The sequence below is a fragment of the Pleurodeles waltl genome, chromosome 6, assembly GCF_031143425.1.
Source record: "Pleurodeles waltl isolate 20211129_DDA chromosome 6, aPleWal1.hap1.20221129, whole genome shotgun sequence".
In the NCBI taxonomy this organism is placed as follows: domain Eukaryota; kingdom Metazoa; phylum Chordata; class Amphibia; order Caudata; family Salamandridae; genus Pleurodeles; species Pleurodeles waltl.
Genome location: NC_090445.1, coordinates 758,228,857 through 758,253,288, shown reverse-complemented (window position 1 = coordinate 758,253,288; position 24,432 = coordinate 758,228,857). Strand labels below are relative to the sequence as shown.

At 42.9% G+C, this 24,432-nt stretch overlaps 1 protein-coding gene across 2 annotated transcripts in view; it reads right to left on the bottom strand.

Annotated features, from left to right (window-relative positions):
* Positions 1-3,190: 3,190 nt before the first annotated feature.
* The window catches only part of NRAP (nebulin related anchoring protein), a 337,786-nt gene continuing 316,544 nt past the window's right edge, over positions 3,191-24,432 (bottom strand). For both annotated transcript variants that reach the window (XM_069239330.1, XM_069239331.1), the window contains 6 exons: positions 20,797-20,895; positions 18,251-18,355; positions 17,756-17,863; positions 15,656-15,967; positions 5,314-5,466; positions 3,191-4,784 (listed from right to left, as the gene is read on the bottom strand). In XM_069239330.1, coding sequence (XP_069095431.1) covers positions 4,683-4,784; positions 5,314-5,466; positions 15,656-15,967; positions 17,756-17,863; positions 18,251-18,355; positions 20,797-20,895 — 879 coding nt within the window. In that variant the 3' untranslated portion in view covers positions 3,191-4,682. The remainder of the gene's footprint in view (positions 4,785-5,313; positions 5,467-15,655; positions 15,968-17,755; positions 17,864-18,250; positions 18,356-20,796; positions 20,896-24,432) is intronic.

The window sequence follows — 24,432 nt, the reverse complement described above, 5'->3', positions numbered from 1 at the left end:
CCAAGTTGTGACTGCAACTAACTCACTGCCACTAGCCACTAGGGAGCAGTAGTGCTCTTTATTTTTAATGGTAGACCTCTATGTTACATGTATCATTTTAAGGGCAGAAATAGAGCTATACGGTTACTATTAAATAAAAATGCCAAGTTTGCTTGAAGTGAGGATTTTCAAGAAGGATTTCAACACAACAAATAATATACTGCATGTGCAGTGTCTTTGAAACCATATGTCTTAATGATAAACCTTTAGTGGAAACCAATGCCAGTTCATGTGAATAGGGACCTGTACTCATGCATGAGAGGAATGGCCATGAGAGGGTGGTGGCATTTGCATCCCGTATGCATGGAAAGTTCCTACTGAGTGATAGCAAAACAAGCCCTGCATGCTGGTAGACCATGACATTTTTTAAAATATACATTTAGGGCAATGAGTTCACATTACGAACAGTCCACAAACAATTGATGGATATATTTTCCACAATAAGTACCGGAAAAATGACATAACGCTTATGAAAGTGGCTTTATTACTTACAAGAAATGTTTAACATGTAGTGAAAACCTGAATGTCAGCATTTTAATGATAGCTGTTAACCTAGTTGCTAATTGAGATTCTGGAGGAAAATGTAGACGAGGAAGAATAGTTACTGACTACTGTGGGGGAGAGTTGGCAGGGAGCCATTAAGGAAGAGGAGTGGAAGAAATATATGGAAATGGATGAGGCGCGGAAGGAACTTAAGGATCATTTAGTTCAGAATTAGCTTGCGATGGTAAAGAAAACAAATGTTGGAACTGCATTATTGCCAGGGTTTATGTCGGAAAAGAGATTGGTGAATAGGTTTGACAAATTGTTTGTCTCCGTACGTTTGACTAGGAAACTGATGGAACTGAACCATGAAGTCACTTGGGCATGCAATTAATATAGAGGAAGGAGAGGTGCAATGTTTAGTAGCTAGGTATGGACCAGGAGATTCAAATATGTTTGGGATTGTGTACTGGGCACCATGAGGGACAAGTCACATTAGTTGTAAGAAAACCTGATTGTTCCTAGTGAGTTACTTATCAGGCCATGGCAAAAGCTTGGACTTGACATATGTGGACCTTTTGCACGTAGGGACTAACCAGAAAATATGCCATTGCAATCTTAGGGGGTCATTCCGCGGCCGGGGATGCGGGAGCACCGCCAACAGGCTGGCGGTGCCCCGCAGGGCATTCTGACCGCGGCGGTTTGGCCGCAGTCAGACAAGGAAAACCGGCGGTCTCCCGCCGGTTTTCCGCTGCCCTGGGAATCCCCCATGGCGGCGCAGCTTGCTGCGCCGCCATGGGGGATTCCGACCCCCTCACCGCCATCGTGTTCCTGGCGGCTCCGACCGCCAGGAACAGGATGGCGGTGAGGGGTGTCGTGGGGCCCCTGGGGGCCCCTGCAGTGCCCATGCCAATGGCATGGGCACTGCAGGGGCCCCCGTAAGAGGGCCCCACTTTGTATTTCAGTGTCTGCTGTGCAAACACTGAAATACGCGACGGGTGCCACTGCACCCGTCGCACATACCCACTCCGCCGGCTCCATTCGGAGCCGGCTTCCTCGTGGGGAGGGGTTTCCCGCTGGGCTGGCGGGCGGCCCTCTGGCGGTCGCCCGCCAGCCCAGCGGGAAAGCCAGAATGGCCTCCGCGGTCTTTCGACCGCGGAGCGGCCATTTGGCGGCTCCCTCCAGGCGGGCGGCTCCCGCCGCCCGCCGGGCTCAGAATGAGCCACTTAGATTCATTTTAATGTTGGCTGAATTTGAAATTTGTAAGGACCGATCACATCAGAATGCGGTACAGACTTTATGGTGGCAGCATTTCTCAGAGGGGGAGTTCTCCAGAATGTGTGGTTTCAGATAATGGTCCACAGTTTATCTTGAACTCAATGAGTTTGTCCTTAGAATCACAAAGCATAAGACACCATAAAATTATGTTGTACCATCCAAGAGTGAACAGGTTGGGGGAGCGGTTAAATCAGGTGTTGTTACGTCTGACACTAACAGCACAGAGTAAACTTAATTGAAAGCAGTAGATAAGACAGCTACTGTGGTTTTATGTAACCAACACATAGTGCATGACGGAAGAGGTGCACTTTTGATGCTTGAGGGGCATAATTTAATGCTTAAAAGTGTGCCTGGAATGGATTAGGAGAAATAAAGAAAGAGATGCCCTTGAGAAGGGAAGAATGAAAAGGTACTAATGAAACAATGGTAGAAGAACTACCACTGGACGAGAACGGGTTGTGTTGACCAAATATTTGAAGTTAGAAAGAGAGTAATTAGAAGGTCTCATTTCCTAGGAAGGTTGGCAGTGCTGCCAATAACACAGTTAACATGGATGATGGTGAGAAAACTAATACTAAAATTATATTTCATTGCAATCCACAAGAGTTGAAGAATGGTAATTTGGCTGAGGAAGATAAGGTAACCAGAAATGATGAGTATGAGAAAAGGGACATACACAGAATATCATTCTGGGTGCAGGAATACCAATAGAATTCAAAGACTAAGTTGTATATTAAGAAGTATCTAGCATCAGGAAAACAATTTGTGTACTTATTATTTCCTTATTTTATTTTTATTTGTGAAGGAAGAGTGAGGTGTTTCACCCTGTTACCAGCAGTAATGCACTAGAGGTTAAAAGGTTGTTTAGAATGTAGAATGCAGTGGGAGATTTGTAATAACAACAGAAGAATGGGGTGTATCTGGTGGAGCATGCTGTATGGGTTGTATTACCTGTAGTCATTAAAGATATATCCCACTTACTTCAAAGACAAGCGTCTTCTTTACAGTATGTAGCCAGATGTGAGTTCCTCTTATTCTTAGCTATGGTCACCACTTACTTTACCATGATCCCAACACACTGCTCTGCCACACTCATATCACTTACACAAAAGCAAAGCTACACTTTTGCTCTGTCTCTGTCATTAATTCCTGCTTAATGCCCTCTCAACACAACTTGCTTTACACTCCCCTCCTCCAATACCCTGTGTCAAGCCCACTGCAACACAACCAAGGGCACTTCTACAGCTGTCACTCAAACACTGCTCCATATATCCATCACACCAACGATGCCCTTCTGATCCATACATGTATACATGTGAAGGACATCTGAGAGGGAAAGGGCAGCTCTTCAAGATCATCCCGGTGGCAAGAAAACACAACATGAACAAAATTGACAATGACAATGTGAACTTTATTGTTCAGTATTTTCAGATTCAGACTTTTTAATTTTTTTGTACATGCTATATCACTTTCCTTTTCTTGATGAACAACGCATTACGGTTCCTTGTCCATAGAACTCACTTTCCACAAACATCTGTGCTATTGAACACCTGCTGGTCTTTAGGAAACTAAGTCACACCTTCAATCTTTCAGCCCTCCAGTCCGCAGCTGTACAATCCAGACAGTGATATTAATATATTATTTCTGTTAGGTTTCTTTTTGCAGTGCTTTTTGTATATCACTATAAATAATAGGCGTTACTATTATCCTGATTCCATGGAACTCCGACGAGTTGGTCTTAGTAGGATTTAAACTTGCTACCTCAGATAACATAAGGATATTAGCAGGCAAATTTTTAACTTACTGAGTATATTACCAGCTAATCATAAATCCGCAGGACTAACTAGACACCTCTCAGACCATACCCAATTGAAGATACTGATCTTAGTATGTACTGTTATTTCCGATTAAAATTATAGTCTGTTACTTGTGTCTGTACTATTTCATGCTGGGGAATGCAGTTACAACAGTAGCTGGTAATAGCTATGTAGGAAATAATAACATATTCTACCAACAATGTTACCTTCAATGTATAAGTCAATTGCCACTGATAGCCATTTCTGGTGCTAAGATATTTGTCTCCCTTGACATTTGCCAGCTTCACACTGTGTCCTCCAAACAGAGGTAATACTTGGGGACAGCCTGTTGCCCCATGGTGGTGACACCTTTGGTGACAACCTTGCCTTGATGTACAGCCCTCCCTGTAGAAAGTTGTTTGAGATCTACAATTCCAACATAATTTAAGGTTTAAGGACTCTTCAAGTTTTTGCCTACAGATTATGTCTATAAAATCTATAACGTTCTTTACACACCATGACTATTTTGAATAATTAGTACATAGTAAACAAGTATCCATACACATTATATGCATTAAGTAAAATATTGCACTTTCCTGCCATCTAGAAAAGTCATAATAGAAAAAATAACACCTTTTAGTGAAGAAGAGTTCAAGGTGTTCATAAAACCAAGACTCTGTTAATTTATTTGACATAAATAACCTAAGATTTCTACTTTTGAAAAATAATAGTTGTTACTCTATTTTAGTACAAAGCTGAGCCCGCCAGTCCTCTAGTACTAATCTTGTGTGCAACTTTCAATAAACTCTGCACTATACACAATTCGGCAAGTTGGGACATAGCCACTAAAATAACTAGAAAAATATGAAATTGTCAGTTTTGAAATATGCATTATTCAAGATGATTTCCTTAAAGTTACCAAAGCTGCAGCTCAGCCGCCTAGCTAAAAACAGGGGAGTTGAAATTATTCTGCCATCTGTGGTAGCAGGGCAAATAATTGGCACCAAAATGTTTCCTTTCCTGTAGTGAAAACCTTTTCTTGATAAAATCATTGCCCGCCCCCATATTCCACAGCTCTCAAAGTTTTCATTGCTTCTTTGGCAGCATTTTCATCCTTCTGACCTGAAGAATCTCAGAGGCATCTGGATTAACATCAGCTTGGTGGTAGGGGTCACCTCCTGCTTGGGCCTGTGATAAAGAAAAAGCATTGGGGAGGATAAACTCACATTGAACAGAAAGCAGATAATATGAGAACAGGCTCAAATCTATACACCCAATTATGGGAAGTTATTTTTGTCTGCATATATAAAAAAGGAAGTGTTAATGTGCATCTATCTTGGTCGTAACATATGGAAGACTACACTGTCAACATTAGCCAACAGCCATTTGGTAGATGGATGGACAGCTAAAAATTCCTTGAGCAAAGCCTTCTTAGACTCCGCCATCAGAAACATGGTGGTTCTCCCACTTCAAAATGAGGTCAGGAACTACGAATGTGGTGTGGCAGGACACCCACCATACCCTGAATGATGCCCTAAAACATAAGCAGGTGGGCAGAGTCAATGGCTAAACTGATAATGAACAATGGAGGCATGCCTGCCTCTACAATACTCAAATGTAAGTGCCCTTGAATGCAAGATTGCAACATGTCAACTTTTAACAGAAATAAATGAAGCCAACCACAATGAGATTTTGCAAAATATGTATTTAGTTTCACCTTAGTTTGCTGGTCTTGTGCAGAGGAAGGACGGGGGTCCATTTCAAGAGCATAGGCCAGCTCCGCAGCCCGTCTGGCCATCTCCACCTTATGAGAACCTGGAGGGGTCCAGCCAATGCCCCTGATCCAGTTCAAATCAGACTTGTATTTCACCTGCACATGTAGAGTAAACATAAATTATAAATGATTTTCCTCCAGTTTAAATTGTACAGTTCCAACTTTACAGTACACAGCAATCTGGATATAGAACAGTTAACATCCCATGTCTAGGGCCCAAAACAAATATATTTATTCATTTAGTAGCTGATAGTAATGTGACATCTACTTCACTTCCAAGAAATGCATTGTATGGTTAGTTCTAAATATATGGTACGTCATGGTATGGTATGGCCTGTCACTGTATATTATGGTATGGTATGGTATGGTATGGCATGGTATGGATTGTTATTGCATAGTATGGTATTGTATGGCCTGTCATTGTATGGTATGGTATGGTATACAATACTGTATGCTTTATGGTATTGTGTGCTATGCTGTGTGGTATGATACAATTCACACTTTGGTGTGCTGTGGCTCTACCTATAAGGGTGTCAATGACATTAGGTTTCAGGGGAACCTGGATATGCCTTAACTTTAAAATCAAAAAGTTACATCTGACTGGATGAAAGCATTGTGGTACTACGTAGAGTATTCACACAATATAAATGTTATGTGCCTACTGACTCCAAACCTAATAAGGGCTGCCGTCTATTAAACATGCTGGAAGTGATCTTTGTGATAGGGTTGTGTACCCAAATAAAGAAGATTCCAGTCTGGTGATAACTGAGGTGAACATCACTGAAGCTCCGTCTAGTGTAGGAATAGACGCATCTCAAACTCAAGGACGTCAATTCACTAAAATGCTAGGGGCAGCCAAAGGGACATCATGCACCCTTTGTTCCCCAAATGGTGACAGATTTGACCGTTGGCCTTGTTGCAACTTTAGGCCCTCAAAATATTGGTACAGACAGAATGGGATGACGTAAAATGCCATTAAGGTAAACTGCCTTTAAGCTCTTTGCTTTTTGTTTCTGTTATTGCCTTTGTGTTCTTCTGAGACAAGGCTTGCAAGGCCAGGTCTAGAGCTACCAAGAACAAGCTAGGGATACCACCTGCTACACCTGGCTACTTATTATTGATGTCCAGGAAGACGTTCATGCTTTGAGATAAAAAAAGCTACTCTGGCATGTATGACTTGACAGGACTCATATCTTAAGAAACAGATCAGACCTAAAACAAAAATAAAGGCAAGGCATGACTTGTTTACAAACACTCAGGAAACATATGAGCCTGAGAGAAGTAAGTAGCTCAAAACCATACTGAAAGTCTTACTTCTGGATAATTGTCATGCTAGGTCTAAAAACAGACTTTTGTAGTTAGTGAGAGAAGCAGTTTGAAGACAACAGCATTTCAGACTTCAGACATTTCACATCAGTACATATGGGGCTAGCAGGGCATTTTTTTATCATGCCCTTCTCTCCGATAAAGACACGCAGGAGGAGTGAATCTATACATTGGATCAAACAAGGGAACACTATAACTCAAACTGTGCAATAGGGCAACCTGCTGATTTATACTTTAGATGTTTTTATAAGGTTAAGTGTAGTGAGGTTTCATGACTGCTGTAATGCTCTATCTTAACCATACAGAGATATGTATTACATGTTTAAGCTCTGGTAAGCCTAAAATCGTAAATGTGGAGGCTATGCCAGCCATCGTATTTTGTGTGACACCTTTTCTATCTGTAAAGGTGGGAAGCTCCTTGCCCACATGTGTGCATTCACATTAAATATAATGAAAGTGGATGGCTGACATCAGAACAGGGAGATCCCAGCTTTATAGACACGAGACAAATGGATATGTTTCTCACTTTAGATAAAGGAGCACAGGTTCTCATGTGACCATCATCAATTTACACCACTGCTCAATTTTAAGCAAGTTCCTTTTTATGTTTAAGCTATATGTAGCCAGATGTATTATTTTCAATACATAACATACTCAGAGTGCCCCCTTTGCTCATAACTGGATGGCTGCGCTGCCTATCTCAGTTGTCTGATCCTCATTTGATAGTTTTCCTCTCTTGTGTGTCTCCCACCAGGAGCATTTTGGTCTCACAGTGTTCTGGTTGAATGAGTTGTAAAACTCCACTGCAGGCTTAGGGGAGCTCTTATTATGTACTATTAAGCACTCCAAAGAGCGCATGCATTTCCTTGCATTCGCCCAATTTTTCCTCTTTATCACCCACTCTCTTTCATTCCCCACCCCTCTCCATGTTATTTATTTTTATTTATTTATTTCTTATGATGGCCAAGCAGCTCCAAAGTGCTGCTGTGCCACTCTTTTCCATTATTAGGCTTTGTGAACTCTTATTTTTAGTCCCAGAGCTCCACACCATTCCCTCCATCATTCCCCACTTGTTAACGTTTTATTTATGTACTTGTTTATTTTTTACAAGGGCCCAATAGCTGCAGAATGCTGCCTCCCCCTTGCTCCATTTGCTTTGTATTATTCTTTCTACTTGTTTAACATTTGATTCATGGTTCTATAATTTCAGTGGGTCATATTAGAAAGGAAAATTAAAAATCTCTGCCAGGATCACAACTATCCTGAAAGTCAAATGTATTCTCCACAATGCACATGAAATGACCATTTTGGAATGGGTTTTCATTATTGGAAAAAGGCAATTGATGATTGCCAGCCATGTGTGTGCATGCATCTTGAGGTATGTGTGCAATTGACAATAAGCATTGGCAATAGCTCTGCTTTTGAGAGCTGAGACCTATTTGCTTTTCCAATGTTTGTCTTTTATGTGCCTCAGTTCCCGGCGCAAGAAGTTGCGGTGCAGGAGGTGCTGCAACACGACCAGAATAAATTTACAGTAAAGAGGTCTCTGGTGTGTTCATAGGTATCACCTACAGATCTGTGTGAAGCTGCAAGACGTTTGTGTACAATATTAATACTTATAGTGGACTTGGAGTCACCCCATTACTTCACTTATTGATTTTCTTGTTAATTTCATTTCCTTGCTTATTATTCATTGACTTTCTTTCCTCCTCTGGCGTTTGTCGCTCCCTTAGTTCCTTTATGAACCTTTTGACTGGATGGCTTCTATCCTTTACTACTGATATTCAGGGAACTACCTTTTAGGTCTGGTGTTAGCCATTACCTTTTGATTTGAGGAACTTATATGTAAAATGAATGTGTAAAATAAATTTTCTTATAGGGGCATGGAGCGAGCCCTATTCATCCACTGGTTTGTTTTTATGTCATTGACATTTTCTTCCGCTCACTACAGCATACAGCGTGGGGCAGTGGGTAAAGCTACTTCCACCACTGGCTATCTTCACTTTGAAGGCATAATGCTCTTTCATAAGGGGCACATCTGTACTCAAAATAGTTCTCTTCAGTGCCAAGCTCATCCACTGCCACGTGTGTTTTTGGGAACAAAAAAATGGAGAGGATAACACAGCTCCCACAACAACGTTTTATAAAAATCACTGTGAAGCAAAGCAACCACTGTCAAAGACAAATGACTGGCAGCCAACCTTAGTTCAATTGGCGATATCAATGTTTGTTTACTTTGCTTTCATGGAAGTGCATGTGTTTTCTTGATCTCTACCCCTCTCCCAGATGTGCTGCTACCTCTTTAAATCCCTGCCCCACACGCTCTCTATGTTGCTTCTGCACCCCCCCCCCCTCTTGTTCCCTATACCCCTCCCTGTTTTTTTAATACCCGTCCTGAGCTTTTCTTCCCTCCTCAGGACCATCACTTTGGGCCTTGACTTGATCTTCCCAACCCCTCCCCACTCTTACATTGTTCCACTCCCCCTCATCATCATCATTTAACAACTACATATTATGTTTACTTTTTAGGTGTGCTCAGCAGTTTTAATCAGATACTGGGCTGCTCCTATCGCTAAAAGCATTTTCACACACTTCTGATGTTTTTTTCAGTTTAGTGCTCCCTGGTGGGCTAGAACAGTAAATTAAAAGAGAAATAATAGCTACTGCGGCATGATGTAGGCACACACGTGTGTTGGCACATGCAAGGGCAATGTCATCACGCTGATGACTAAAGCCTAAATGGCCACTAAGTCAAGACGCATGTGCAGGCATACTTGGAGATACCCACATTTCATCATGCTGAGACAGATTTTTGTGGGATTTTTTTGTACAATGCTGTTTAACATCAGCAACAGGAATGTTCTTTTTTGTCTGTAATGCTCAGCATTCCATGACAAGCAATGGCAAACTAAATTGTAGGCTAATGCCTTACAAAGGTGGGACCAGTTGAATTTGTCACTGATTGTTTCATGTGGCCATTGGCAGTTGTTGAAAGAGAGACTTCAAATGTCAGGCAATGTCTTTAGGTAAACTGTTTTTATGTTTTTCCCAAGGATATTTCTGTTTGCTTTTCTTTTTATTACTGCAATTTTGTAGGTAAAGTCGGTTACACCCATTATGTGGTACAGGAAAGGAGGCAACTAAATGTGGTATAAGTTAACACACGTGTAAGTGAAAATAATTGCTTGCTTATGAAGTAAACTTTACTGACATTTCAAACAGCAGAAGCATGGAAAGTAAAAATTAGATTACATTAGAGTAAATATTTAGTACGGTCCAAACAAGCCATGACAAATTACATTCAAATTGCTTGCTGCATGAAAGTTTAAAAACGACTTAATGTTTTATATTTCTTTTTCAAATAAGTTTCATTTTCATTTAAGAGTGATATAACAGCAAACCAAAAGGCCTCTGTGTTTTGAAACATAACAGACAAGTCTATTGTCTATGAGCCTATGTAGGTGTTTATTTTTCTTTTTACATAATGGTACTTAAAGGGATGCGCAAGCAGTAAATATATAGGAAACTGTGGCCCTCATTCTGACTCTGGCGGTCCTAAACCGCCAGGGCCACGGGCAACGGAAGCACCGCCAACAGGCTGGCGGTGCTTCAGTGCCCATTCTGACCGCGGCGGTAAAGCTGCGGTCAGAAAAGGGGATCCGGCGGTTTCCCGCCGGATTTACCCTGGGCCAGAAAATCCTCCAGCGCCGCCATGGGGATTCCGACCCCCTTCCCGCCATTCTGTTCCTGGCGGTAAAACCCACCATGAACAGGATGGCGGGAACGGGTGTCGTGGGGCCCCTGGGGGCCCCTGCACTGCCCATGCCACTGGCATGGGCAGTGCAGGGGCCCCCTAACAGGGCCCCACAAAGATTTTCACTGTCTGCTATGCAGACAGTGAAAATCGCGACGGGTGCTACTGCACCCGTCGCACCCCTGCAACTCCGCCGGCTCCATTCGGAGCCGGCTTCCTCGTTGCAGGGGCTTTCCCGCTAGGTCGGCGGGCGATCTTCTGGCGATCGCCCGCCGGCCCAGCGGGAAAGTCAAAATGACCCCCGCGGTCTATTGACCGCGGTGCGGTCTTTCGGCGGTTTCCGCCAGGCGGGCTCAGAATGAGCCCCTGTATTTCCACACATATAACTAATTGGACGCATCAATTAAGCTCTAAAATGGTCCATATCATGTTATTTTACACCATCCCTGACATATAAAAACCATACTCAGTTACCAAGAGCAAAGCACTTCTGGTGACTGTGTCCCTAGATTGTGCGAAGCATACTACTGGTGTGAGTATCACGCCTCATTTTCTATTACAAGTTATTCCTCAGCTTACAAGCCCGAGGCTTGTACTGTTTTCACCACATCTACTGAGCCAAAGAGTAACTGGAACCTTGGTTCTGTGCTCCGAATGAGCACAAGTGTGCTTTTTTGTGATGCTGAACATTCCACAGTCGATGTATTTTATGTTCTTTTTTAAAATCTTGGTATTCGACTTTTTCCTCGGTTTCAAATATTGTGATGTCCATGAGGTCTTGCACCACATGCATTCATGCTGGTGTACTTTCAATATGTGAATGTTGCTTGTGTGCAAGACCACGTACCGACTGGAAAGCGCGCATTCAGCCTACTGGTAGTTCTGAGTGCACTTCAAGCGCACTGTTGGCACTTTGCTATGATTATGGAGAAAGGTGCACTTTTCAATAGTGAATATGTGCTACGTCCAGTACGGTTATTTTTCACAAGTAAAGTATTTCATACTTACTGAGCTACCAGACATCCCGTGCCGCACCTCTATTTGCAACATTTATTTTAAAGACGTTTCTTACTTCATTGTGTAATGTGTCCCACAAGCCACCAATACACAAATGCGTATACATCTTATAGCAATTATATGCATTATCTACTGTGTCATATAGTAAGTTAATAACATTGCATACGTGTAAAAGAAACATCGTCTGGGATATAATGCACAATTAGTAAAGGAACATGCACCAGTGTACCTTCTGACACCATAAGCACAGACGTACAAACACTATTCTTGGCCTTTGTCTGTGCTGCTGCACTATAAATTGCCAACATATATTATATATTTCCACTTTTAATTAAAGGCATATGCTTCAACATAGTACACCATTGTATCCTGAAAGTTCGTTAGTTCTAATCTATGCTAAAATTTGCTTTAACGATTATGCTTTTGCACATGTGCAGTCAAATACACTTATTGCTGTGCGACGTATGGTGTGTGTACTTGTAACACCCGTTTTTATAGCCTAACTACCGAGGAGCACAACCGCTGGTTGTGTAATATCAAACAGACACACGAGCAAAAGATATCTCCTAGCCAAATAAACGCCCCAAAGAAAATTCAAAATAGAGGTGCCAAATCAATCCAGGGTCCGGACTGATGCAAAATAGGTATATAAGTATTTGCTGGTGACATTTTAATGACCTTATAATGATATCTGGCAACCCATGGCATATGCTACAAACCTCTGCTTCATTAGAACCAGCCCCTGACACGCCATTTTGTGTGGTTGACGTTGGCCCACATTCTGAGCAATACACTTCTGCCGTACTGCACTATGGCATTATGTTAGTATGCACCATTTAGGGACAATATTTCTAGTCGGCAAAGTACTTCTAATGGCAGTGCTGGTCTGGCACAAGGGGTCTTTTACTGTTTTTATTTTACAATTATAAAATATTTTTGATGATCAATATTTCTCGTGCTACCGCATTAACCAGGGACAGTACGTCTGCTGTAGCTCGGTGTTTTAGAATGAGTCAAGTTGTGAAATGAGACAAACTCAGCACATATGATTCTAATGGGACTACGGTAGTTCTAGGGACTGCGGAGGACTTGCACGCAGGGCACATAAGAAATCATGAACCAGGGCCGGCTTTTGGGAGGTGCGAGCGGTGCGACCGCACCGGGCGCTGACCTCAGGGGGGCGCTACGTTTAGCAATTACTTACGAAACTTGCGATTTAAAAGCACCTGCTGAAAAGTTCCTTGTGCGTTTAGCCTTCAAGAAACAATTAAAATGTCAAGATACCTCTTGTGATTAATGTTCCTGCTAAAGAGAGAGATCGGTGTTTTGCATAGTGGCAGCTTTTACTCAACATAAAGTAGCATAGAGGGTTAATATGCCTGCTGCAAAAAACAGAACTATGGGGCATATTTAAGAAAAGTGGTGCTGCATACAGTGCAGCACCACTTTTCTTGCACCCCTTAGCGCCCCCCTAACGCCACCGTATGTGCATCATAATTAAAATATGGCACACCATGGTGGTAGTTAGGGGACTAGCCACAGATTGTTTTAAACTAGTCCAGCACTTTGCCAGATTAGCGTAAAAAATGTTTGAGCTAATCTTGCAAAGCACCCAGAGGCCCATTGTAGACAATGGGAGCTTCCTTTTAATGCCTGCTCTAAGCAGGCGTTAAAAGTGCTGGAAATAAATGAAGCAAAGAAATCTCAACAGATTTCTTTGCGTCATTTTTTTGGCCCCCTAACGGGGGGATGCCTCCTTTGCATACATTATGCCTGGCGCAGGCATAAGATAGTGTAAAGGGTTACAAAGTGGCGCAATGCATGCATTGCGCCTCTTTGTAAATATGGCCCAGCATTTTTGGGATTGACGCAGGATTTTGGGGATTCTAATGCCACATTAGTGTAAAAAAATGGCAATAATGTGGCATTAGAATGGCACTAGGGGCTCTTAAATATGCCCCTATGGCAGTGCTTAATTTGTGTTTGCTGTTTCCGGTGTGGAGCACCAGCACTTATTTTTGAGGGCCTGTGCTTATTTTTCTGCCTCAAGCATTTACTGTGAGGAAAAGCACACATTGGAAAGACGGAGGAAGAGAAAAACGAAAAAGCATCACAATTGGGAAAAACAGAAATCCGCAAAAGAGAGCTGAAGGGGCAGGGAGTGCCTGTAAATAGATTGAAGAGGCCCGAGATGGCTTCAGGATTATGCTGCCTCTGTATAACGTGTTCACACATTTATTTGCAGCAGCCACATGTTTAAGAGGAGGGTTTTGGGCACGGCACCTTTTTATTTACTAATTAAGCACTGCCCTATGAGGCATATTTGAAAAAAGTGGTGCTGCACACAGTGCCCTGCCACTTTTCTTCTGCCCCTTAGCGCCCCCCCAACACACCATGTGCGCGTCATATTTAAAATACAGCGCACCATGGCGGTAGTTAGAGGACTAGCTTCAGAATCTTATATGCTATTCCGGCGCTTTGCAGGATTAGCATCAAAGATGTTGACGCTAATCCTGCAAAGCACCCAGAGGTCCATTGTAACCAATGGAAGCTTCCTTTAAATGCCTGCTCTGAGCAAGCGTTACAAGTGCCAGAAAAAAATGATGCAAAGAAATCTATTAGATTTCTTTGCACCATTATTTTGGCACCCCTAATGGGGGGATCCCCCTGGCGCAGGCATAATGTAGCGCAAAGGGTTACAAAGTCCCGCAATGCATGCATTGTGCCACTTTGTAAATATGGCACAGCACTTTTGGCCCTATTACGCCACATTAGCATAAAAAAAATTACACTAATGTGGCGTTAGAATGGCACTAGGGGCTCTTAATTATACCCCTATATTTTATGTGGCTAGCTGAGTGAATTAGTAAAGCCAGTCTTTACAAGTGCTTTAAAACATATGAATGTACGTAAAAGTGGAGCGATGGAGAGATGAGGGGCACATTTGCCGGTGGTAGTGAGTGAAACCGAGGAGGACGTCATGGAGTGGGGGGTGCCACAATAAACTGTCGTACAGGGAGCCACCAGTCCTAAAGCCGGCCCTGTTATGAAGTTTTAGTTGATTTATTAAACTCACTATCAGATTTGCCTCTTTAAATTTATTAAAACCGGTTTATCTAGAGCATAAGTGCTCATAGCACAGTGTCAATCTGTGTTAAAAGATGAAGGGTCTGATTTAGGGTTCAGCAGATGGGTTACTCCATCACAAACATGACGGATATCCCAACTGCCGTATTACAGGATGAATTGGGTCTAATGCACGTGTAATATATCGGATGAAATATCTGTTACCTTTGATAGGGAGTCACTCATCCGCCAAACTCTAAACTGGACCCTACATTTTCAGACTAAAGGTTATTTCTGATAATTTAGTAGCACAAATATACAATTTTGATGGACAATGTACTTTCCATATGCGACAATACCTTAAGCCATTTTCACCATATATTTGTAGTATATGCTCCAAAATACATCACTAGAATGCCACTTCTTCCACTGTATGGATCCATCAATTTTCATGCAGTTATGACTTTACCAATGTGGTGCTCTAAAGATTGTTGCAGCACCACTACTCAGTTCTATGCTTGCCAAAATTACGAATAGTTTGATACTGGCTAAATACTGGTATGAATTGCTATCGAAATAACAGGGCACTAAGTAACATCATGCCAAGAGAAGGGGAGCGTGCACAGAGATCACACTGCAGAATTTGTAAAACTTTACCCTCACCAGTGCTTACTATGTTATGATATTTTACTATTTTATACTGTTAACTGGTGAATGAGGTTGACTGGCTGGAGGCTGTCTATATGTTAAACATCACTGGTATAACAAAAAAGCACCTTTCTAAAATCAAATATCTGTCAGCTTGTTGACTGAATTATTCTGTTTGGATGCTAAAGAGCTCTAAAAGCTTGGGGCTTATCCGCAGCATATGCGTGCGACATACATGCCTCTTTAAAACAGCACAGTATATCGGAACCTCATTAAAAAAATATTGTATCTTAAATTAACAAACCATAGCGCAACAAAGGTCGCGCAGTATTGGTAGTATGACAAACACCACATAATAAAGTAGCAATGAAATAACACATGAAAGTATAAATGGGATTCTGACTCTCGATTTCGGTATATGTCTCCATTTTAATTTGAGGAGGTCACTTTTGGGAGTGTACAGATAACACTTACGTCACTCTGGAGCTTGTAGGCCTCCTTGGCGTGCTTTAGATTGAGCTGGTCGGGGTCACAGGTGTACTGATGGAGGTGCTGCCGGTAGTTGACATCACTGGCTTGCTGCTGGCTCTGCTTGGCATGGCGGAACCCAGGCTGGTCGAGGTCCATCTTGTACTGCAACCTCCCTTCGGCGGACTCTTTCTTGTATTCTTTCTCGCTCTGAAGTTTACTTGCTTTCAGGAAGTGCTTCATTTTGGGGTCATCGTTCACACTACGGAATCCAATCTGATGGCCTTTGTCCCGTAGGAAGGCCTCTCGGTACCTGAACTGTGAAATGGATATGAAAATGCATCATCAATCTCAAACTTCTATAAGAGCACACAAACACCAGCCCTGAAGTCAACAGTTGGGAGAACTTGGCTGCGGCAGAGAGAAAAGATCCCTTGCTCCTTGCATTTGAAATGCTCCCCAGGCATGAAGGTGGTCCCGCTGCATCAACATACAAATCCACCTACATCTAGTTTCCAGTTAATACTCAATTAGAAATTGTCGTGTTATGCATTTTTGAAGTTAGACCTTATTCTGTAACCACATGTTGTTGTACTGAGAGTTTTCCAATTAACATGGTTTCGCATACACGCTGAATATGATTCCATTTCTCACATCAAACACTTCAGCAGCACAAGTGATTTCAAATGCTCATGTTTTTACTTTGCCCGTTTCAATGTCATAATTAGTGGGAACTCACAGGTAATACCCCTCATATGTAGCTTTTTGACAAAGTTTTCTAAAGACCACTAGACATTATGGCCCTCATTACGATCCTGGTGGTCCAATGACTGCCAGGGTAACTGTGGAGATCGGACTGCTGCCAATGTGGTGGTCCGACAGCCACATTACGACTGCGACGGTAACGCTGCAGTCAGACTGCCAGCACTGCCAGATTACGACTGAACGTCAGTCTGGCGGTGCTGGCGGTCCTAATCCGCCAGGGCAGCGCTGACGTGGGGATTACGACTCCGTTCTCCACCAGCGGTTTCATGGTTGTAGCACCGCCATGAAACAGCTGGCAGAGACGAGGTGCATTGTGCCCCACGGGGCCCCTGCACTGCTCCATCGCAATGTTCACTGTCTGCTTTGCTTTGCTGCTACAGCCTACACACTACAGCATTGCCGCCAGCTTTATTATGAGGCAGAGACATTGCTGTAGGCCATTTCCCATTGGGCCAGTGGACGAAAACTCTGTTTCTGCCCGCTGAAGCAGCAAGAAACTCGTAATGGGCCTGGCGGGAAGGCTGCCGCATTGGCGGTAACCTACCCATCGAGACTTCGGCAGACAGGCTTTTCCATCAGTCGAAGTCATAAGGCCCTATATGTTTCCAGACATGCCTCACGTACCAACACATCACTTATTCACACATGGCCAACATCTGACATGCCACACTATTAGAAATACTACACTTTCAATATGGCCCATCTCCAGACATGTTATGCTTCCAGAACTACTACACTTCTGGCACGCAGCACTAAACACACCTTTAAAACAATACTGGCAAGCACACACAATGCAAAGTGTTTCATCAAAAAGAATGTCATGTACAACGATCAATGCTAAAATGATAGAGCTGGATTAACAACTTCGAAATGCCATTTTACAATTGGAGAGCTCTTTTGTACAATGAATATCAGTTTATAAAACATTTTAAATGACAAAATACAGTAAAGGAATTTGGCTTAACGTATTTAATAGCAAAATCGAGCTTAAGATGCTGGCAGTCATTTGCTGTAGGGTGCTCTCTTGTCCTGAGCCCTGGTGTGGATGTGGAAGCCACTGGGACCTTTAGCAGTGGTTTACATGGAAGGACCATTGAGCACCTCAACAGAATGGATATGGGGTTGAGTGATACATTGATGAAGCAAAGTGGGTGTGGAGTGTTATTTGGAACTGCATAGGATCTTTTCAAACACAGATCACAAGTTCAGCCCGCACTCACCACACATCAAACTGGGCTACAAGACAGGAGGATTATCATGGCCAATTCTGTGGCAATTGTTATTGCAATGTAAATAGAAATGTAAATGAGAGACTGCAACTTGTCTGCAATTGCTACTTACGTCACTAGCAATTTCTCTGGAAGCTTTGGCAGTCTGAAAGGGGATGGCGTCCAACCTAAGGTCATATCCCCCAGCTCTCATCTGCTCCCAGGATGTTTTATATGCTTTCTGAAGATTAGAAAAAAAGAATTGTGGGTAAGACGTGGAATGAGCAAAAATAACAGGTAAGATTGTGTTGAGTCAGGAATTTTCACATCCTTCAAATTATCAGTGAAAGGGTTCCCTGACTGTGGAACCTGTTTGGTCTGCAGTTCTCTATGCCTGTACATGAACTTTCCCACTCTGAACCCCAACTAGAAGAGCTCATAACCTTAAACACCAACTTCCCAATACACAGGCAATTTTTCTGACCAACTGATATATTTTACAGCTGTTTTTAATAGTGTTATTGAACGTTTCTGGTCACCAGAATTACACTCTTGAGAGGAATGCTTGGCCTGAGCAGACTGCAAATCTTTATACAGCTACATATCTGGGAATACTGTAGTCACTTACATCACTGATGTGCGCCGCATTCAGACGAGCCCTTATGAAATCGGGGTGGTCAGGGGGCAGGGAGCACCGGTGCATGGATTCCAAGTCACCAGACCTGTAAAGCCTCTGTGAAAGGGAAACAAATGAAACATGATATTGAGAACCAGTGTTATCACATCAAACGACAAGCATCATAGAGTAATAACCCAAGGAGTCTAAGACATCTCTTAGTGCTGAATATGTAGGCAGCAGTGACTGTCAAGAATCAAACCCCATCCTGCTAGATCAGTGATACCAACAACACCAAGGCATACCCTTCACCCTGTCTCTTTAAAAAGCCCTTCTACCACACAATGTCCTAACCACCGACCTGACACCACATACTCAGGTTACAAACCAGTGAAGGCCACAGAGGAGCAGGTGCATCACTGCTGCCTTAAAAATACTAAGTCTGCCATCAAGCACAAAAACCTCATATAGACAACATTTTCATCACAAAAACCTGATTCACTGACTTCTCAAGCCCTTTCGTCGATCACAATGTCCGAAACATTTGTACTCTTACACAGGAGGAAGGGCTACTTGGAAGTGGCATACGGGTAGCCATAATCCTTGAACCACATCAACACCACTCACATCCACCTCTGCTCCCAACCCCACATTTGAGGCCATAAGAGATCACCCTTGCAGCAAACAACAGCATTTTGTCATGTTATCGCCACCATGCCCAACTGAGAAGCTTATGGAACTCTTCTCATTCCTGCTGTCTCAATTCTTTGTAACACCCAACAGCTCTCTCGTCACTGGAAACTTCAATTTATGGCTTAAGGATGACTTATGGTCTCCTCAAAACAATTCAGCAGCCTCTCTGACAAGCTATATATGGCTGTCATGTCCACATCCAAAAGCCATTCGCACATCACATACAACACGATCATCCAATTCAGCACCATAATCCGCATACCAGTCATATTGTCTGGTCTCAAATCACTTCCTTTCACCAGAGCACACAATCAAACTCAAAGTATTTAGCACATCTACTTTAAAAAATGAACCTAGAAACCACCCTCCCTAATACCAGCCTTGCCACACAAGCCTCGCTTCCTTCACTTTGAGGGTCTCACAGTGCCATATGTCAAACAGTGGACAAGAATATGAAATGGAGCAAATGCTGGTTTGTGGATACATTCAACTCTCGTACAAAAGGATGCTGGCACAAACAGTCTGCCTGGCGCAAATAAACCAACCCTACTCCAACAATTATCCTCAAACATATACACACTACATACCAAAAAGATACCCAGCAAACAAAAAAGTCCTTCATCACTCACAGAGTTCCACAAGTCAGGGACAGCCAAAGAGAACTCCAGAAGACTGTACAAAGCTTCGTCCTAAACCACATGCGTATTACACATTGAAGACTTATGTAACCAACTTGAATACTTTTTCACTCTCGGAGTGCAGAAAGTAAAATAAATTCCTTTCTCACATCTTGCTGCCACTATCCTCACAACTGCAAGAGCAAGACAACATATTTACTTTCACATATACGCTGACCGCTCAGATTGGTGCTAAAAGCCCTTACACTGAGCAAGGATTCTGAGGAATCATGCCGTTTTGTGGTCCCAGCAGCCCAAGATGAAACGCTAACACCACCTTCGTCTTCTATCTTTATCAACAGCACCCTCAAAGAAGAAGTCTCACACTTCTCAACCATTCATTTGTAGCCCCCTTCAGAAAAAAGTAACCTTTGACAAGTGAATAAATAGTCTCTCAGACTCCCATATAAGTATCAAACCGGTGCCTTTGGAAACAATTCGGCTCACATTTAAGAAAAATTGGCACATCAGCTATGATGCGCCACTTTTCTTGCGCTCCCCCCCTTACCGGCATCTAACAACACCATGATTGCACCATATTTATAATATGCAGCGCCATGGCGGTCGTTAGCACAAAAGAATCAAAAAATTTTACGCTATTGTGGCACTTTGTCACACTAGCATAAAAATTGTTGACGCTAGTGCAGCAAAGTGCAAGGAGGCCCTTAGGATACCATGGGAGCTTCATTTTAACGCCTGCTCTTAGCAGCTGTGAAAAATGACACAAAAAAATCACACAGTGAAATCTTTTAAATTTCACTGAGCCATTTTTGGGGGCTGCCTAACGCCTGAATGCCCCCCATGCATACATTATACCTGGCGCAGGCATAATGTGGCTCAAGAGGTTACAATATGGCGCAATGCATGCATTGTGTCATTTTGTAAGTATGGCGCGGCAGAAATGCCACTTTAGCGCCGCTTTAGTGTAAAAAAAATTATGCTATGGCAGTGCTAAGATGGCGCTAGGGGCTCTTAAATATGCCCCACCGTGTCACCTATGCACATAACCAAGAGCCCTAGCCCTGAAAGGTGGATCTCTCGAACACCTTGAAACTATATTAGATTATGCACTGTGCACTATATAAATAAACATAACTATTATGCAAATACCAATAGATGGCGCGCCGTAAAGCAATAAACACAGGCAGTAATTCAGCAGAATGTAGCCTTCCATAAAACAGTACGTACATCGCTGCATTGAAGATAACTTGACTTGGCGTGGACTAGGCCCGTAGAGTCAACAACTGAAGTAAATTTCATGGATCCTGGATTCTGACGGTACTTTTTCTGAAAAATTTGAAAAGAAGTCCTCTGGTTAGAGGGTCATACGTGATTTTATTACGTTTTCTTTCTTTGGCAATGGAACAGTGTAACTGTGAATGAAGGAACATATGTATTTGTCCTGATGTTTTTCATTTAATATATGCTATATGTATGTACAAACTTATCTGCATTTTCATGCACACAATTTAGCATTTATGTATGTAAATATATATATCATGTGTTTGTCTGCTTTCATTGCTCAAAAAGCAGCGGTTTCAGATTACATCTCACAGGACGATGTCGTGCATGTATGAAATAATTTCCATCATTACTGGACAGGACTGAATTCCTATAAATTATGAAGTCTATCTAATGAGAGGTCTAGTCTAAGTCTAATTTCTTTCCTCTGAGATCATATGTCTTTAAGCAAGACAATGCATTTATAGAAGGACACTCCCAAACTACACTAATAAAATGAAGAAGGTAAGAGAAAGAGAGGCTGTTTTTCCCGAATAGTCTCCTCGGGAAAGTTTTGCAAATTGGTTCTTTTTTTTAGGAAGCTAAGGGAATTGGATGTGGGAATTGTTGAGAGGTAGGAGGGGCTGGGATTTGATTAAATGCATTTATATTTATGTTTTTAAATACCTGTCAGAACATTTCAAGCACCCTGTAGTTGTATTAGCACTGGTTATTTTTTCTGTTGGAATAAGCTGATTGTATGAGGATGGTGGATTTTGTACTGCATAAAGGTAAAAATAATTATAAACTTTTTTGTTAAAAGTGTTATATTGATGATGTAGTGGAACACTAACTGAGTAGCTACGTCATAAAGGTCTTTAGAATGTATTGGTTTGAACTCCGCCTGACAGTTGTAGACAAGGCTGGCAGGAGGATGTCACAAGTCAGCAGGCTGATTAAGCAAGCATCATATCTTCATTTGATTACTGAAGACTGGTGATTTTTTACTACAATTTCTTACAATGATCTTGCCAGCCTGCGGAAATCAGCCTGCCACGTGACAGTGAGTATGAGAGTTGTCCGTCTCTCAATACTGAGCGTGTTCATCGTTCAGTTAGTGGGGAAAAGTTGTGGACTTCTTCACTTTTGGGTTTAGTTTAACCCATCTGAGGTAACATTGTTTCTTAATTTGGACCTTCCCCTGAGTTATGGCTACCCAGTGGCCCCGACAAGGCAGATTAGGGGAGTGTAACCATTTAATGGATATAATTTGGTTGCTATTAGTTCAATAACCAACATAATTGTTTTCAAATTTTCAGTTGTGACGCAATTAGGAGCGTATTTTTTAAATATATTTAGTAGGTGACTTTGAAGTAGTGCAAGCTTTCCCTCGTCGGCGTTAGACTCTATGATAACGCGTAGCACTGTGAGTTCGCATCTCAGCATTTGCTTCTCCTTAACTGTGTCAATTGCTGAGGGTAACAAGTGGCACCGCAAGCTCGTAACTTGGTGTAAGCTCTTCTTGGTGTGATGGTTCGGCCGTGTATCCAGTATATACTCCGGCTCACCCCCTTGGTAGCTTGGCACGAGCAGTCAGGCCTATCCCAGAGGCAATGTGTACAGCATTTGCACAACACACACAACACACGCGACGCACTATCCCCACCACAAAAGAAACACAACATCAAGTTATATGAAAATATACTGCATTGTACACAACACAATTATTAGACCAAACACAACATGTCAGTAATAACCTGCTACCTTAGCAGTTGTCAGAACGTTACACATTAGTTACTCTGCAGAACCAGCAGTAGTCACATATGACACACAGGTTACTTAGTATTCTGCAACATAAGCAGTAGTCAGGAATCGCATTATTACACAAGTGCACTTGTCATAGAAATATCATAAACGCCCATATCAGGAATATTATAAAACATATGGCAAGTCAGGAAAACATATTAGCATGGTATGCCCATAAAAGGAACATTAGCAAACATATATGTAGCATTATAATAAAACTACGCAGGTTAACCTATAAATCCCTCGTGTCCATACTAGGAACATATCACTTATGTAGGCCCAAAGAAAGTACTTGTTTTTATGATGAAGGCACCTCGTGTGCCAAGAAGGTCCAGAAAAGGAGTGCCCCGGCGCTCCCATGTGCGAAAAATGGGGGCCACACATTGTTCTTGGAGGAGGGGGGTGGCACACACCCCCTCCGGTTTTTATAATGGGCCCCACCTCGGGCCTGCGATCTCTGGGGCCCCCCACCAAGGCCACACCAGGCCCTCCCGAGGGGGGGTGCAAAAGCCAGCAGAAGCAATTGTTGCGGGGCCCCCAAAACAATAGGGAGACCTGTGACCAAAAATGCCTATAGCACCCCTCATAAATCATCAGCCAACTCCCCCTACATATAAGGAAGGGCATTTCTAATGCAATCCTATGAGAAGGCAGCACTCACAGCAGTGAGACCCCAAGTAGGCTGTTTGTTACTACCAGGACAGGCCCCGCAACCTGGCGCATGTCCTGCCTTCTACATACATAGCACCCTGCCCATAGGGCAAGCTAGGGCCTACCTCAAGGGTGACTTACATGTAGTAAAAGGGGAGTTCTGGGCCTGGCAAGTGAATTTAGCTGCCAGGTCCCTGTGGCAGAAAACTGCGCACACAGGCCCTGCGCTAGCAGGCCTGAGACAGGTTTGAAAGGCTACTTCAGTGGGTGGCGCAAGCAGCGCTGCAGGTCCACTAGTAGCATTTAATTTACAGGCCCTGGGTACAGAGATACCACTGTACAAGGGACTTACAGGTAAATTAAATATGCCAATGATGTTTCTTCATTGGTGACACCCATGAGAGTGTGAAAGGTGAGTTTGAGTTGTCTATGCAACAAGAATTGCCCTGGAGGAAGGCCATAGTCTTCAGCAGGGCGTTCAAAAGAGAGGAGATGGCTGTTGGAAAAAGGTTCACCTGTAACTTGCATTGAATTTTCTGTCCAAGTCGTCCATATAGTCCTAGTTGTGTAGTACCCCAGCTGGCATGGCAAACCAACCAGCAGAAGGGTTGGCACATATGCCAGAGTTGCGCTGGAGGAGAAGTGAATACAGGCTATGCGGGTTTGTGCCACCGAGACCTGGCAGAGCCAGGGGTGTGGGGGCTGTACCTTTGGAAATTAGGAAACCCCAGAGAGCTGATGCAGGTATGGATCAGTGCCCTTCTCCAGATTTCATCCCGATGTCCAGCGAGACAGCCACTGAAGTTGTGACACCAAGAAAAAGGCTTCAAATGATGGGGCGCCCAGGCCTCCTTAGCCTTTTGGGAGCTGTAATTTAGCAAGTGCTACTAGGTGCTATTTGGTGCCACAGATTAAGTTGGTAAGGATAGAGTCCAGTTCTTTAAAAAAGACGCATGGCAAGATTACTGGTAGGTTAGCAAAGTAATAGTGTAGGCGGGGCAAAATGACCATCTTTGCAAATGCTATCTACCCCATGGGGGCCAGGGAAAGAGACTGCCCAAATTGGGCTTGGGCCTTAATCCTGGCTAGGGCTTTTCAGTGATTTCCCTCATACAGGTTAGCGGGGTTGTGATAGAGGTAGATACC